Here is a 15,309-nt window from a genome sequence, read left to right on the forward strand (position 1 = left end):
TGGGAATTAACCCTAAAAAGGAAGAAGCAAAGCTGGGCCACGGCACAAATCCATCCCAGGCAGCTCCCTGGGGGGTTGGGATTAGGAACCATTCTGTGGGATTCCTTCTTCCTGAGGAAACCCAGGAACAAATGGGCAATCCATGGGGTGTTAGGAGGGAATCTGAGCCCTCCTTGTCCTTCCAGAGGCAAACTTTGGGGACACATTTAGGAGCTGATTTCGGCTCCTTCAGGAGGTTAAAAACAATCCAGTGATGCCTCTGCATCCCAGTTCTCCAAGGGCAGGAGATGGTTTCCATGAGGAGATGGATTCCTGAGGGGCTCAGGAGGGGAAATCTCATGGATTAGAGAAAATCCTGCAGTTTTGCTTCGGTTGGGGGGGGGGGAAACAAAATCCTTGTGCCCAGCACCAGCATGAAAGGGCTTTTCCTTCTTTTCCAGATAACAGACAGTACACTAATCCAGCTTTCCATACACTGTCCACGGCTCCAGGTCCTGGTGAGTATTCCAAAGGACACTTCCAGCACTTTCTTTCTCCAAACAAAGGGATTTTAAACACTCCCTGACTTCACAGCTGGAAGAATTCTGCTGGGAACCTGACCCTGAGGAACCTCGTGTCCCTCCCCTGCTGCTCGCAGGAATCCCACGCCAGGCGCCCACAGCGGCCTGGAAAAGGGTTCTGGGGATTCTCCCAGGAGCAGAATTCCAAGGGGAATCTGCCTGCACAGGAGCTGTCAGTCTGTCTGTGGGAGAGGAACCTGCAGGGCAGCCAGGAGCTGGAATGGCTCTGGGAAGCCGCATTCCTTTGGGGCTGAATCTCTGGGAATTTGGTCTCTGTCACCTCTGGGTTTGTGCCGTGAGGGATCCTGTCCTGGGAGCTGTGGGAATGTGGGCTCTCCAGTGCAGCCATCCCTCAGCAAAGCCGATTCCAGCTCGTGGCTCAGGCCCTGCTTCCTCCTCGAGGATTTTCCAGCTGAATCCCCCCGAAATTCCACACCAAGGGGGGACCACCGTGTTCCTGCTGCTTCTTCCTGCCAGGCCCTCCCCACGGTGGGTGAGGCCAGAGGTGTCCCAAAGGTGGGTTCTTGGATAGCACAGGTGTCCTGGAATTTCTGTGCCACCCTGTGGGTCTCATCCCTCAGAACTGCCTTCCCCTGGAATCATGGAATGGTTTGGGTTGGAAGGGACCTTAAGGATCATCCTGTTCCCATGGGCAGAGACACCTTCCTCTGTCCCAGGGTGCTCCAAGCTCCATCCAACCTGGCCTCTGACACTTCCAGGGATGGGGCAACAGGGCCAGGGCCTCCCCATCCTCCCAGGGAGGGATTTTCCCACTCCAGCTGGAAGTTTTCCCCTCGGAAGCACATCAGTCCTCAGAAACCCACAGAGCCCAGTGGCTCCAGTGCAAGGAGTGAGCATAGACCAGCCCAGACCCACCAACCATGGACCATCCTCTCCTGTCCCCAGCGAGGTTCTGGCTGGTTTTTGGGATGTCGGGAGCTGGCTTTAACCCCTCTGTTTGGGGACAGAGTTTATCCCACTGCGAGCTGATCACGGACGACGGGATCCGTCACCTGGGGAACGGCGCCTGCGCCCACGACCGCCTGGAGGTGATCGAGCTGGACAACTGCCCCCTGATCACCGACGCCTCCCTGGAGCACCTCAAGAGCTGCCACAGCCTGGAGAGGATAGAACTGTACGACTGCCAGCAGATCACGCGGGCCGGGATCAAGAGACTCAGGGTGAGCAGGGGCAAGGGAGCGCTGGGATCCCGCGGGTTTATCCATAGGGAGGAGGAGCTGGCAGAGCCGCCATCAGCTGGTGCTCCTTCTCAAAGGAGTTGTGAGAACCATCAGCGATGGATTTGGAGTCACGGAAACCTGGAGTGGTTTGGGTTGGACACCTTCCACTATCCCAGGGTGCTCCAACCAGGCCTTGGGCACTGCCAGGGATGCAGGGGCAGCCACAGCTGCTCTGGGCACCCTGTGCCAGGGCCTCACCCCGCTCACAGGGAAGGATTCCTTCCCAGTTTCCCCTCCTGAATCCATTTCTCCAGGTGTAAATGACGAGCAATAACATTTTCTCTGCCCAGAGAATATGGATCTGCAAAGTTACATCCTAAAAATTATGGAATCTTTGGGTGGTTTGGGTTGGAAGGACCTTAAAGCCCATCCAGTGCTGTGGGGCAGGGACCTCCCACTATCCCAGGCTGCTCCAAGCCCCATCCAGCCTGCCCTTGGACACTCCCAGGGATGGGGATGTTTTGTTCCCCACAACCTCCCAGTGAATGGGATGGGAGGAGCCTCACTCCCCCTTCCCTGAACCCACCCGTTCCCTGTCACTTCTGGCTGTGCCTGCTCCGGGAGCTCCGGGCGTGTCCCTGACCCGTTCCCTGCCCTTCCCTGTGTTTCCCGTTCCAGACCCACCTGCCCAACATCAAAGTCCACGCCTACTTCGCCCCGGTGACCCCCCCGCCCTCGGTGGGCGGCAGCCGACAGCGCTTCTGCAGATGCTGCATCATCCTATGACACTGGAACCTCGTCCCGGCAAACTGAGGCTGGAGCCACGCCCGTGGAATTCCAGGGGACACCAGAACCTTCGAGGAAAGCGATCCCAGTGTCATTTGTGAGGGCCAGTGAGCAGGGCTGGGGTGCCCTGTAGCCACCCACACACCCCCCTGTGATCCCACCTGTCCCAGCGGGATGAGGGACTCGGGATGGGAGCTGGAGCTGTGCCGGCTTTTCTCTAGGTGGATTGGCCTAATCCTGAACCATTCCTGCTGGGCACCCCGGGGAAACCCCTGCGGGAAGGAGGGGAGGGCTCCCAACTGGAGTGACTGATGCTGCTGGTGAGGTTGGAAAAGGAACTGAGGTCCTTGGAAGTGGGGAGAAGGGAGAGGAGAGGAACACGCTTTAACCCCGCAGCCGTTGGCCGGAAGGAAAAATCCCAACAAACCTGAAAACCCCAACGAGTTTTATGTCCATTTTTCAGTGAGGGAAGGAAACAGCAGCTGCGGAGCCATGATGTACCAGGGATCCTGGATTTCCCTGGGATCCCAGATCTCCCTGGGATCCAGGATTTCCCTGTGGTCCAGGATTCCCCGTGTTTCCCTGCTCCCACCCTGAGCATGCTCCTGTGGAAGCTCATCTCTCCTGTGTCCGTGGCATCCAGCTCAGAGGCTTTCTGGATTCTTCCCAGATTGTTGTGATAGAGCTTGGAATCTCTAATGCCACATTTTTTACCCTCTCCACATCCTGCTTTTTTTTCTTTTTTTTCCCTTTTTTTTTTCTTATTTTTTTCCTTTTTTTCCTTTTTTTCCTTTTTTCCCCCTTTTTTCTTTTTTTTTCCTTTTTTTTCCCCTTTTTTTTCTTTTCTTTTTCCTTTTTTTTCCTTTTTTTCTTTTTTTTTCCTTTTTTCCCCCTGTTTTCTTTTTTTTAAAATTTTTTTTCCCAAATTTCTGCTTCAGTCATTTCTTGAAATTTCCCAGCCCAAAGCGACAATCCCATAAGGAATTTTTTCCCGTGAGAAGCCCGAGCCTGTGTTGAGCTGCCAAGAATATTTTTAAGGAGCACAGGGAGCTGCACCCCAGGCTGGGCTCTCCTGGGCTTCTTGGCCTGGGTGATCAGGGATTGGGTGTCCAAATTAATCCCAATTCCAGGTTTTATCCCGATGACAAGGATAAATTCTCCATACAGGGAATGATAAATATTCAGATATATAATTCTCCGTACAGGGAGAACATTCTAGTCCGTGTTCCAGCGACTGGGAGTTCCCTCCTCCTGTCCTTTCCCTCCATCCCTTCATTTTATCCCCAAGGAAAAGCAAAGTAGAGGTTTTTGCTTTGTTGCCCTGGTGAAGAATTAAGGATTCCCTGTCGGAGCAGGTCTGGGATCCGCCCTCGCTCCCTGTGAGCGCCGGGGCCCTTCCCGCCCTCCCCACCTTCCACAGGTAAGTGTGGTGCCCTGGAAGGACCCCCAGGATGGGGTTTGGATGTGCCAGGCCCAGCTCTGGGGAAGGGGGGGGGTCGGTGGCTGCTCTTTTTGGGAACGTTTCAGGCAAAATCAGCGCAGGTGCTCCAGGGGAGCCCGGACTGACCGAATTCCAGGGGCCCAGAGTGGAACTGCTGGGCAGATCCCAAGGGTTTAACGGGGCAGGATTGCTCAGAGCCGGGCAGGTCCGTGGGAGCTGTGTCCGTCATTCCCGCTGTCCGTGGAGGGAGCTCACGGATCCGTGCCCACGGACGAGGCTGGACCGAGGAGTTGGGTTCCCCTCGGTGCTGAGGAACCTCCTGCGGGGGGAAGAGCAGGTGCAGCACCAGGAGTGGCTGCTTTAGGGGCTGGGGGGGTGTTTTTCCACCAGGAATTCCAAGGACAATGCGCTGTTCCCAGCAGGAGGGTCCCGGCTGCCCCCGGAGCTGCACCCCTTCCTCTCCCCCAGCCCCCCCAGTCTGTGCTCACGCTCTGCTGGGAGCGACTCCAGGCTGCTGTGGTTAAAAGGATACTGTCAATGCCCTCCTGTAGGTGGCTTTTAATCCCTTATATTTATTCAAATCCTCTTTAGCGCTGTGGATTCTCCCCCTCTCCTCAGGCGCCTTCATTTCCAGAACTTTCTCCAGGTTTCGGGGTGGCAGAAGATGGTGGTGACAGACTGGACGGGCGAGGGGTCACCCGGCAATCACAGGATTTGCACAACTCGGGGAAAAAAAAAACAAAAACAAAAAACACTTTTGTTTAGTTCATACTGTGGCAGGGGAGAGCGAAAAGCGGGATTTTGGAGCCAGGGCTGACTGATCCCTTTGTAACAGAGCCGAGTTTTCCAGGGAAAACTCCCGAACACAGAACCCAAAGCAATTTATTTTCTGTTTGCAGACCAGGGTGACAGCATTAAGGTAGCTCAAACTTCTTGACAGTGTCCTTTTAAGTCAATTATCCGTCTTCAAATGGACTCTTCCTGATGTTTATATTTATAAATACCAATAAACACCATTTTCCAAGCTGTGTCTCGCTGGGGGAATCACTTTGTAGGGGAAAATCCACCTCCTGTGTGGGGCAGCTCCCGAGGGGGGGTTTTAGGGTGCTCCCAGTGTTTGCATGGAGTCATGGAATGGTTTGGGGTGGAAAGACCTCAAAGTTCATCCAGTTCCCCCCTGCCATGGGCAGGGACCTCTTGCATAGCCCCAGATGCTCCAAGCCCTGTCCTTTCCTGGGATCTTTCCCAGGTGGGAGCTGGTGCCCAAAATGTGGAGGAATTGCTCCATCCTGGGGTTTTTGAGGAGTAAATGGAGTTCTGCACAGAGCCAGCCCTGGATGAGGATCCCATCCCATTTCCAAGCTCCCTCCCTGTGCCAAATCCCCTTCTCCAGCCTCGCCTGGGCTGGGTGGGGCGGCTCCTTGGATTTCATCCCCGGAGCTGTTCCCTTGCCTTGGAACCCTCCGTGGTTGTGTCCCCAGCCGTGCAGCAGAGGCTGGACTGTCCCCACCTCCCAGCAGAGTTTTCCCAGAGCCTGGCTCTGCCTTCCAGCCCAATCCCAGCTGCCCTGGCCTCCAGGTGCCCCTGGACTCCAGACAGGAGCAGGGACAAAGGGATCTCTCCAGGGAAACAGCCCGGGACGTCCTGGAGTAGAAGATCTTCCAGTGAGGCTGAGCAGAACCAGTGCATCCAAAACTGAGGATTTTCTGGGCTTTGGAGACACAGCAGCACCTTTGGTCCCAATTCTGTGGCTGCTCCCACAGAGGGTGAGGATGGGGCAGGTGGAAGGTGCCGTCCCAGGGGTGGTTTCAAACCAACACATTCCGATTTTCTGCACACCTCTGTAATTCCCTTTGTATTCCTGTTTGATTTTCTCTGTGTTGTTCATGGCTGGCTGCTGCTGTCATGGATTTTGGGGTAATTTGGGGTTTTTTGGCAGGATAGGGGTGGATTGGGATCAGTGTGACAAGGTTCTTGGCTACAGTGTCCTGGAAAATGAGGTTTAAAACATTTTGGCCTCTTCTGATGAAGGGTTGTGTGCTTGAGGGGCCTGGGGGGTGTTTTGGGGCGGGGTTATTCCCTTTTGCTTTATTTTCTGGCATCCAGGTCAAGGTTTCTGCCCTCCCTCTGTGCCAAAGCCTGGCAGAGCCTCCTGGGGCCAAAATGATGCAGAAAACCGAGGAGAAGCCACTTTTCAATTCCCGGCTCACTCTGTGCCTTCCCAGCCCCTCATTCCCCCCCTGGCCCCTCCAAGGACCCACCCTGGGAGTGTCACCAGCAGGGACATCGCAGTGTCCCCTCACCACCTTGTCCCTGGCCCTGCCCTGGGCTCTGACTGGCCTCGTGTGGAAGTTTGGAGTTGATTTTTTTACGGGATGAGGGAATCCATCCCCTGCTCCCACCGGTCCCTGTGCCAGCAGTGCCACACCCAGGGTTCTTTGTGCTGCATCCTCTGTCCCCAGAGGTGCAGCTGAGCCCACCCGGGGGTCCCCAGGGGCTGCCCCCTCTTCTACACAACCCCCCCACATTCCCATCTCCAGCTCTGTCCCCACCCCGCTGCAGGACCCGGCGGTCGGGGGGTCCTCAGGGGTTTTATCACATTGTAACTCGGGGGTCTCCCAGCGGCTGCTCGGTCCGAGGGACCGGACACAGGAGCTGGACCTTGTCATGCCCTCCCTGGATGTGGGGGACAGAGAGAGCTGGAAAATGTTCAACTGGTGGGGTCTGTGCTCGCCTTGACACTGGGGGTGTAACAACGCCGTTAACTGGAAGTAAACACACGAATATGAGGAGTTACGGTGGCCCTGGTCTGTGTGACCCCGAGCGCCATCTCTGCGGCGTGGGGACAGTCGGGAAAGGTGCTGGGACCAAGCTTTGGATCCCCACTGAGTGTTTTTGGGAGGCTCGGGAGTGTTCCCTTCTCCCCTCCAGCGATGGGTCCAGGGCCCCGTGTCCTCCCCTTGTCCCCGTGTCTGTGATGGCAGCGCCGGCCCGGGGCTGTCCCAGGGCCCCCCCAGCTCCTCGCCCGCGTCCTTCGGCTCCTCCCGGCCCTCCCCTTCCTCTCCTGCTCCCGGTTTGTTTATCCCAAACCCGTCCTTTGCCCCACGAGTTCCCTCCCAAGGACGTCCGCGGTCCCGCTCCGCCGGCTCTGCCCGAGCCGGGCTCAGGGAAGGATTCGGTGTTAAAAATAACCCATTCCCGAATGGAATGAGGCGTCACCGGGCTCTGCCGGCTGGGGCTGCCCCGAGCTCGGTGCCGCGGCCGGTTCCGTCCTCACGGGGTGGGACGGGGCCTGCTCTGCCGGGGTGTCCCCCGCTCTGTCCACTGCTGGGAACGAGGGGCTGTCCCCGCACCCCAAACCCACCCTGGGGACCCCAAACTCCAGCGGGCGCCGCAGGGACGAGGCCGCGCTCGGGGCCGCTCCCCCGTCCTTTAATACAAAGCGGGGACACGGCGAGGGACACGCGGCGGGTCCGGGGACAGGACGGGTCCCATCCCCTCGGCCCCTGCTCGGGCGGGCCTGGCAGGGACGGAGGGAGGGCTCTGGGGGCTGTGCCAGCCTCGGGCTCCTCTCTCCATCCCCGCTCGGCTCCGGCTCCAGCGGAGATGTCCCTTCCCAGGATGCCGCAGCTCCGGGCCGGGTCCTACCGCAGCAGCAGCTGGAAGCCCTCGGGGCCGGGGGCTGCCGGGGACGCGGCTCAGCCGGGGCCACCGATCGCCCCCTGCCCGGCCCCGCCCGCCCGCGGCCACCGCGGTACCTTTGGCGATCGCCACCACGAAACTGGTCTCATCCTGGAGGTTCCTGATCATCTGCGGGGCAGAGGGGAGAGCTCGGCGGGGCTGGACCCCCGTCCTGCTCCAGCGCTGGGGGCCCCGAGGGGCCGGGACGGCTGCGGGGTCTGTCCCTCCTCCGCGGCTGTCCCCGTGCCCTCACCGCGTCGCTGACAAGGACGTGGATGCCGGCGGGTCCCTGCCGGGAGAGCCGCAGGATCTGTCCCGGGGGCAGCCCCAGCAGCTCCGCCAGCTTCGCGGTGAGCTCGGCCACTGTCAGCTGCTCCAGGTGCAGCTCCTGGTACAGCCCTAGAAAGGGATGGGATGGGATGGGATGGGATGGGATGGGATGGGATGGGATGGGATGGGATGGGATGGGATGGGATGGGGAACCGGGTTGTGAGTGCCCACCCTGCGCTGCCGCACCCCTGAGCCCCCTCCCCGCACCCCTGAGCCCCTCCGCACCTGGTCCCGCGTCCTCCGCACCCTCAGCCCCGCCGGGCTCCCGCGCCACGTACAGGGTCAGCCGGGGCCGCGGGCACCTGAGGGGGCAGAGAGGGGTCTGGCGGGGGGCGCAGGGTGAGGCCGGGCCCCACGGAGCCTCCCGGGCGTCCCAAAAAAGAGGCACCGGCGCCGCGGGAGCCCCACCTGCCCGCCAGGGCGTGGCACAGGCGGATGCCGTCGGGGGCTCCGCAGATCTGGATCAGGTCCCTGCGGGAGAGCTTCAGCAGATCGGCGCCTGCGGACACGGGGACTCAGGGGGTGCAGGAGCGGGGCCTGGCTCTGCCCCCCGCCCCGGCCCGGGGTCTCACCGCTGAAGTTGGTGAAGACGCGGGCGCAGGCGGAGAAGCGACGCCGGAGCAGCCACTGCTGCGTCTCCAGGGGGGATGCGCAGGGGCTCAGCGCCTGTGGGGGCTCAGCGGGGGCTCAGCGGGGCACGACCCGAGCGGGGGCAACCTCAGCCCCTTCTCGGGGGCCCGGGGAGGTTCTGGGGCTGCAGCGGCGGCTGCCTCACCTCGCCAGGACTCTCCGCGGGGCCCTCGGCAGCGCAGGCGGGTGACACGCACACCCTGCGGGGGGACCGGGCTCAGCGGGGGACCCCAGCAGTGGAGGGGGAGGTCCAGGGGTCCCCACTCACCTCTCAGGGCTCAGCAGCTTGAAGGGGTGGGGGGACGGCAGCCCCGGGGTGCCCGGGGGGCTGTGGGGGGCACCCAGCGCGTCCGGCCACGGGGGGCACTGAGGAGGGAGGGGGGGTGATGGGTGCAGGGTCCCGGGGGACCCCCGTCCCACGGGGGGGTGCCAGGGCTGGGCCCCACCTCGGCCAGCACGGTGCTCTCGTAGGCCGGCTGGAATTTCTCCCGCTCGGGCGCCGGCTGCTTCTCCACCTTCTCCCGGTCCGTCTTCTGCTTCCTGTCGGCCCCCTTGGGCTGTGCCGGGGGGTGAGGGCGGCCCCGGGACCCCCCGGGACCCCCGCGGGCACCCGCGGACCCTTGGGGTGCTCAGACCCCTCTGCACCCACCCCCCGGTGCTGCCCCTCGCTCAGAGCTGGATCTCCCGGCAGTGGGGGGTCACTGGTCACACTGGGGTCACTGTTCCCCCCCCCCCCCCCCCCCGATACCTTGAACACCTTGACCAGGCAGCTGGCGGAGTGCAGGTGCTCGGGGGGGTCCCCCTTGCCCCCCGCCCCGAAGGTGTCGATCTGGATGCGGAAGGGGACCCCCTTCTCCCCCCCGTTCTTCCGCAGCGTGAACTCGGTGCTGATGCAGTGAACCTGGGATGGGGGGGGGACAAAGAGGGGTCGATGAGCGCCGTGACCCCCCCCAGAGCCCTCCCGAGCCCCCCCAAGCCCCGGCCAGGCCTGGCTCCCACCTGCACGAACACGGATGTGCGTCTGCAGGGGTCCCAGAGGAATTCCACCGTGTTGAGCAGCGTGGGGTGGATTTGGGGTTCCAGGATGCCCACGGAGACCGGGATGTCTGCGGGAGGGGGGTCAGCACGGCCCCTGCGGCCCCCCCCGAGGCCCCCCCCAGCCCCGGCACCCACCGATGTCGAGGATCCGGTCGCCCGGGCGGCTCCACCGCCAGCCCTCGAGCTGCTGCTGCTCCGAGTACTGGAGCCGCCGGTCGTGGAAAACCACCCGGACCACGCTCTGGACAGGGGTCAGCCACGGCCACGGCCGGAGCCGCGGCCACAGACAGGGGCTGAACCCACGGCCACGGCCCCACGGGACACTGGGCTGGGCTGGGGCTGAGCTGGGGCTGGACTGGGGTAGGACAGGGACCGAGGCTGCACTGAGGCAGAACTGGGACTGGACTTGAACTGAACCTGAGTTGAACTGGGGCTGAACTGGGACCAGCCTGGGGCTGAGATGGGTCCGCACCGGGACTGAACCGGGGCTTCAGCCCAGAGCTTTGCCCCGAGGTTCCCCCGCAGCCCGGGGGTCCCCACCCGGCTCACCTTGACCATCCTCCGGCCCTCGGCGGGGTCCCCCCGGGGCGTTCCCATCATGCGGATCTCGTACGACTGCCCTGGGGGAGGGGGTCGGGAGCGGGAGCTGAGCCCTCAGCGGGGGGGTCCCTCCTCCCCGGCGCCCCCAGACTCACCCTGGTTGAGGTAGGTGAGGGTCTCCTCGTGGTGCCGCACGGCCGGAGAGGTCGGGGCACACAGGACGTACTGGAACGCCGGGACCGGCGGCTGCGACGTGGAGATGCCGTTGGGCTCCTCCTGCTTCAGGTAGGGCAGAACGGGGGGGTCCCTGCAGGAATACACCCCCCGGAAAGGGTGGGCGCTCGGCCGTGCCTCAGTTTCCCCAAACCCAGCGGATTTGGGGGGGTTCGGGGGGTACCTGAGCACCCCGGAGCTGGGCAGGGGGTACATGTCCCCAGGGCTGGACCAGTAGTGGTCGGGTTGGCCGTGCCAGAAGAGCATGGTGGGGGCAGCAGGGGGGGGGACACCCCGCAGCCAGAGGGTGACAGCAGACAGGGACAGGTGGGCGGCCCCGCCCCCACTTTTATAGGCACGGGGAGGGGTGATGTCAGCGGGGTTGGGCCCAGTTTGGCCCAGTTGGGACCAGTTTGGGGTGTTGACAGTAAATACTGGGAGGGGGGGCAGCGTTTGTTGTCAGTACAATGGGGGGGGGGGACAGAGAGGACTCCATGGGGGCCCCTCCAGTCCCTTTGTCCCATCCAAGACCCCGCCCCCTGGTGTGTCCTGTCACCACCCCCATTTTTATCCCTTTAATTTCTGCCAGATTTGGCTCATTTTGGGCAGAAAATGGGTGTTTGCAGAGCCCCTCCAGGGGTTAAGGTGGGAGGGGGTTGGGTGCTGTGTCCCCCCCTTGGGTGTTGGGGTTGTCACATTTGGGGGGGGAGGGTCTGTGGGTGGTCCCCGGTGCAAATTGGGGGGGTCTGTAGGTGCTGTCCCCCCTCACGGTGACACTGGGACAAGACACAGGGGGTGTCACACTTGGGGGGCACCCCCCCAGCCCTGTCCCAGGTGGTCCCATCACTGTGATGAGGTGGGAGGGTCTCAGCTCCATTTCCTGGGGGGGAAGGACCCTCCCCAGCTCATTAAACGCCCCCAGGTGGGCTCAGGACAGGCTGTGTCCCTCTGTCCGTCTGTCCAGCCATTCCCAGGGTGGGATGGGGCTGGCAAGGAGCTGCTGGGGGAGTTTAGGGCGGGGGTCTGAACCCAGCTCCGGGGGGTTCCCTGGTGAGAGCTCCGGCCCCTCCCAGCCCTGGGTCCTTCCCCTCTGGGGGTGCTGAGGCCCCCAAATCCTTCCCCAGACCCTCAGCTCCTCCTCTGGGGAGGTTCAGGGGGGTCCCTGCCCAAGCCGCTCCTGTCCCTGTGCCGGGGCTGTGGGAAAGGGCCCCAAACCGGGATTTCCAGCAATTCCCTGTTCCCTCCCCCGCTGCAGACACGGAGACTCGGCAGGAAGAGTCCGGGATGTTTTATTGGATGCCTGGGGATGGAGAACACTCGGGGCAGGGGACAGCCCGCGGTCACTTCTTGGCCTCCTCCTCCTTGGAGAGGGTTTTGATGATCTCCTCCTTCTTGGCCTGCAGCCGCTCCTCCCGGCGCTTCCGCGCCTCCTTGGTCTTGGAGCGCCGCGCTTCCGCCTGGTCCCTGCGGGGTCGGGGGCTCAGGAGTGCTCCAGGAGCTCCTGAACAGCCTCACAACAGCCCCAGCACTGTCCCCAATCCCCCTGGGGTTCTGCTGTCCCACACCAGCACCGCCCCACGATCCCACCGCATCCCGGGGTTTTCCATTCACTCCGGCCCAGGAGGAGCCCAGCTCCCGCCTGGGGCTGTTTTAGGGCCACGAGTCCGTGCTGAAGCCCAGAATGAAGATATTCAGCTTTTCCCCCCCAAGGACACAGCGGGATTTAGCAATCCCTGCCCTCTCCTGGTCAATCATTAACCCACTCCAGCAGCTGATCAGGAATTTCCCAGTTCCCACCTCTCTGAGCACTAAAACCCTCAGTGAAACACAAAACTCCGCCACAATCCCACATTTCTCTGCCCCCAGCCAGCGCTGCCCAGTTTGGGATTGATCCCTCCTGGAACCCCCCCAGAATGACCCACGGGGGGAATTATTCCTGACAAACCCCCCCTGCCCAGGGCACCACTTACGCCAGGAGCTTCTTGCGGGCTTTGTCCGCCTTCAGCTTGTGGATGTGCTCCATGAGGATCCGCTTGTTCTTGAACACGTTGCCCTTGACCTTCAGGTAGAGGCTGTGGTACCTGCGGCACAGTGGGGCATCAATCCCTGCCCAGCTTCCCGCCTTCCCGAGGCTGGGAATTGCCAGGATTCCCCAGGGAGGGAGGCTGGCAGCACTCACATGTGGCGGTCGATCTTCTTGGACTCGCGGGTAGCGGCGCAGCAGCCGCCGCAGGATCCGCATCCGCCGCATCCACGTCACCTTCTCGGGCATGCGGGCGTTGGCCGTGCCCTTCCTCTTGCCTGGATCGGGCCAACGGGGTGAGAACGAGCCCAAACTCCTGCCAGCTCAACCCCACGCTCACCCCAAAGCCTTTCACCCTCCTCTTCAGCCCAAAAAAAACCTCCACTGGCCCAACCCAGGGATTTTCTGTCGCTGTACCCGGACTCTGGGAGGCGATTCCCCAGGGGGAGGGCGCAGCAGGAGCTGTGGGAGATGGGGAATTTCTGCCGTTGCCCGCGGGTGCAGCACTCACCGATGCCCATGTGCCGGCCCTTCCGCCGCGCCAGCGTGTTCTTCCTGCAGCGGGCCCGCGAGTGCACGGTCACGGGCTTGCGGATGATCAGACCATCCTTGATCAGCTTCCGGATCTGCTGCCCTGCAAAAACGCCCAGCACTTCCTGTGGGACCACCAGGCCAGCACTGACCCCAATCCCACAGGGATGGGGAGGATCCAACACCAAGGAGAAGGCAGCCCTCTCCTCAGAGCCCTGTTTTTCCTCCTGTTTCTCCCATGGAATCTCCAACGATCCTGATTCCCTCACTGTTACCTCAGAAGACACCACCAGGCACCCCCTCAGTGCAAATCCTGAAAATTCCACTTTACAGTACAAAGAAGTTGCTCAAGGGGCTGAATTTTACCTAACCCAAAGACTGAAACAAATGATTTTGGGAGGTCTTTCCCAGACTCAAATGATTTCATCATTCTAAGCCAAGCTCCCTGTTACTGTGCTTCCCAAAAACCTTCTTCCCACACTCCTGGTGGGTCCCTGTCCCACAGGGCCCCTCGGCCCAGGGCAGCCCCCCACGTACGGGAGTTGGCGTTGGCGATCTCGTTGGTCTCATTGGGATCCAGCCACACCTTCTTCTTCCCGCAGCGCAGGACGCTGGAGGCCAGCCTCTTCTGGAGCCGGAGCATACTGGGAGAGGGATGGGCACAAAATCAGGGGGGGCTGCACCGACCGCAGGGGCCCTACAGCCCCCTCAGGGGACCCTCGCCCTTCTCAGGGCGCTCCATCATCCGGTTCAGAGAGCCCCTCACCCTCCTCAGGGACCCTGCAACCCCCCCAGGGGACTGTGTCATCCTCCTCACGGAACTCTACACCCCTTACTCAGGGACCGTCACCCCCCCAGGGGAGCCCGCACCCCTCTGGGAGGGTCCTCACCCCCATCAAGGAACCCTCACCCTCCTCAGGGACCCTCACCCCCCCCTCAGAGTACCCCTCAGGAGACCCCCTCACCCGGCTCAGGATGCCGCATCCCCCTCAGGGGACCCTCAGCACCCTCCAGGACCCCTCGAGGACCCTCACCCCGCCCTCAAGTCCGCGGCCAGAGCTCCCCGGACACCCCGCGCTGCTCCAAGGGGCGCATCCAAGGACCGCAGTGCCCGAGACGAGCGAGCCCACCCCGCTCAGCGCTCCCTCCACTCCCGCCGCACCCCCAGACCCCCCTCACGGCCCCATGGCCCCTCAGCGCGGCCATCGCGCCCCCTCCGCCATTTTCCCACGAGGCCTGAAGAGGCCACGGCAACCTCACAGCGCCCGGGGCCGCCACGCAGCACAGCCGGGAGCCAGCCCCGGCTCTTAAGTCATCCCCCAGTCCCCTCCGGTCCCTCCCGGTGCCTCCCGACCGCCGTTATCCCCCAGAACAGCGGGCACAACCCCGCTCCCACCTCATGGCGGCGGCGCCGGGGCCTGAGAGACGCAGCGGCGGCGCTGACCCCGCCCCCAGCACGCGGCACGTACCACCCCGCCCTCCCCCCCGCTCCCGTCCCCGCGGCCCCGGGGCCGCCCGGAACGCTGTAAATGAACAACCGCTATGAAATCACCCGTGTTCGCTCACTGGAAGGGCACTTGTGGTGTCGAGACCCACGCGGGATGCGTGGAAGAGACGTGGGTCCTTCCCGGCTTCCCCCCCCGCGGTAGAAGGATGGTACAGCCCGCGCGTGCGTGGCGGGAAGGGCTGGGCGGGGTCTGCGCGTGCGCGGTGGGGGCTGTGGGGGGCACGTGGGAGAAACTGGGAGCACTGGGATGGACTGGGACGGGATATGGGGATGTCCTCGCCCCACTGACGGCGTGGGACGCGCAGGGCAGAGTGTTCAGGGCTTGTCCCAGCCCCTACTGGGAGAACTGGACCTGTCTAGGGACTAGTCTGGCGCATACTGCGAGGACTGGCCGTGTGCTGTGCCTAGACTGGTCTATACTGGGAGGCATGAATCTGTCTTGGGATCAGCCTGGCCTGTGCTGGGAGGTCTGTCCCTGCCCTGGGACCAGCCTGGCCCATACTGGGAAGCCTGGCTCTGTCCTGGCCCCTGCCCATCCCATATTCGCCCTCCTCGGACCTGCAGACACCTGGACAGAGTTCGTCCCTCCCCCTGCCTGGGAAGATGTTCCTTAGGACGAGTTTAACACCAGCTTTGCCACTTCACTTCTCCTAGCAGGGAGTGGGATCTCCGTTTTCCCTTCTTTCCCAAGAATTCACCCCAAAGCCGGAGCTGGGGGCTCGAATCCTGCGTTGTTCCAGCTGAGGATCAAGTCCCACCTCTTTTCCAGTGGTAATGGTGCTGCTGGGAAAAGAGAATTCAGGTTTTCCTGGGAAATAACCTCTTGATAGGGCTGGTGAGGGTTGTCA

The 15,309-nt window shown here is 62.2% G+C and overlaps 3 protein-coding genes and 1 long non-coding RNA gene across 12 annotated transcripts in view; 2 read left to right on the forward strand and 2 right to left on the reverse strand.

Annotated features, from left to right (window-relative positions):
* The window catches only part of FBXL20 (F-box and leucine rich repeat protein 20), a 37,895-nt gene extending 35,223 nt beyond the window's left edge, over positions 1 to 2,672 (forward strand). For all 6 annotated transcript variants that reach the window (XM_048318109.1, XM_048318102.1, XM_048318147.1 and 3 more), the window contains 3 exons: positions 441 to 497; positions 1,529 to 1,741; positions 2,420 to 2,672. In XM_048318109.1, the coding sequence (XP_048174066.1) occupies positions 441 to 497; positions 1,529 to 1,741; positions 2,420 to 2,527 (378 nt within the window). In that variant the 3' untranslated portion in view covers positions 2,528 to 2,672. The remainder of the gene's footprint in view (positions 1 to 440; positions 498 to 1,528; positions 1,742 to 2,419) is intronic.
* A 725-nt stretch (positions 2,673 to 3,397) lies between these two features.
* On the forward strand, positions 3,398 to 4,992 carry LOC125332844. The gene is made up of 2 exons (XR_007206632.1): positions 3,398 to 4,305; positions 4,391 to 4,992. It is a non-coding gene; the product is annotated as an uncharacterized LOC125332844 (long non-coding RNA).
* A 1,511-nt stretch (positions 4,993 to 6,503) lies between these two features.
* LOC125332849 (transcription factor CP2-like protein 1) lies at positions 6,504 to 11,530 on the reverse strand. 4 transcript variants are annotated; one of them, XM_048318200.1, is made up of 15 exons: positions 10,585 to 11,530; positions 10,343 to 10,494; positions 10,197 to 10,267; positions 9,783 to 9,888; positions 9,609 to 9,715; positions 9,358 to 9,510; positions 9,056 to 9,166; positions 8,878 to 8,975; positions 8,755 to 8,809; positions 8,552 to 8,645; positions 8,388 to 8,478; positions 8,205 to 8,281; positions 7,903 to 8,048; positions 7,727 to 7,778; positions 6,504 to 7,650 (listed from the first exon to the last, which is right to left on the reverse strand). In XM_048318200.1, the coding sequence occupies exons 1-15, from the start codon at positions 10,665 to 10,667 to the stop codon at positions 7,613 to 7,615; spliced, it is 1,434 nt and encodes a 477-aa protein (XP_048174157.1). In that variant the 5' UTR covers positions 10,668 to 11,530; the 3' UTR covers positions 6,504 to 7,612. The 4 variants fall into 4 exon arrangements, with proteins under 4 accessions (XP_048174157.1, XP_048174151.1, XP_048174146.1 ...); XM_048318194.1 differs by having other exon boundaries at positions 7,727 to 8,048; XM_048318189.1 differs by having other exon boundaries at positions 10,343 to 11,530.
* Positions 11,531 to 11,673: 143 nt separating this feature from the next.
* RPL19 (ribosomal protein L19) lies at positions 11,674 to 14,408 on the reverse strand. The gene is given in 7 exon segments (XM_048318215.1): positions 11,674 to 11,864; positions 12,371 to 12,481; positions 12,580 to 12,608; positions 12,610 to 12,701; positions 12,935 to 13,057; positions 13,492 to 13,598; positions 14,351 to 14,408. Coding segments are annotated over 7 exon segments (591 nt in total). The 5' UTR covers positions 14,356 to 14,408; the 3' UTR covers positions 11,674 to 11,740.
* Positions 14,409 to 15,309: the final 901 nt, after the last annotated feature.

This window comes from Corvus hawaiiensis, chromosome 1, assembly GCF_020740725.1.
Source record: "Corvus hawaiiensis isolate bCorHaw1 chromosome 1, bCorHaw1.pri.cur, whole genome shotgun sequence".
Taxonomy (NCBI): Eukaryota; Metazoa; Chordata; class Aves; order Passeriformes; family Corvidae; genus Corvus; species Corvus hawaiiensis.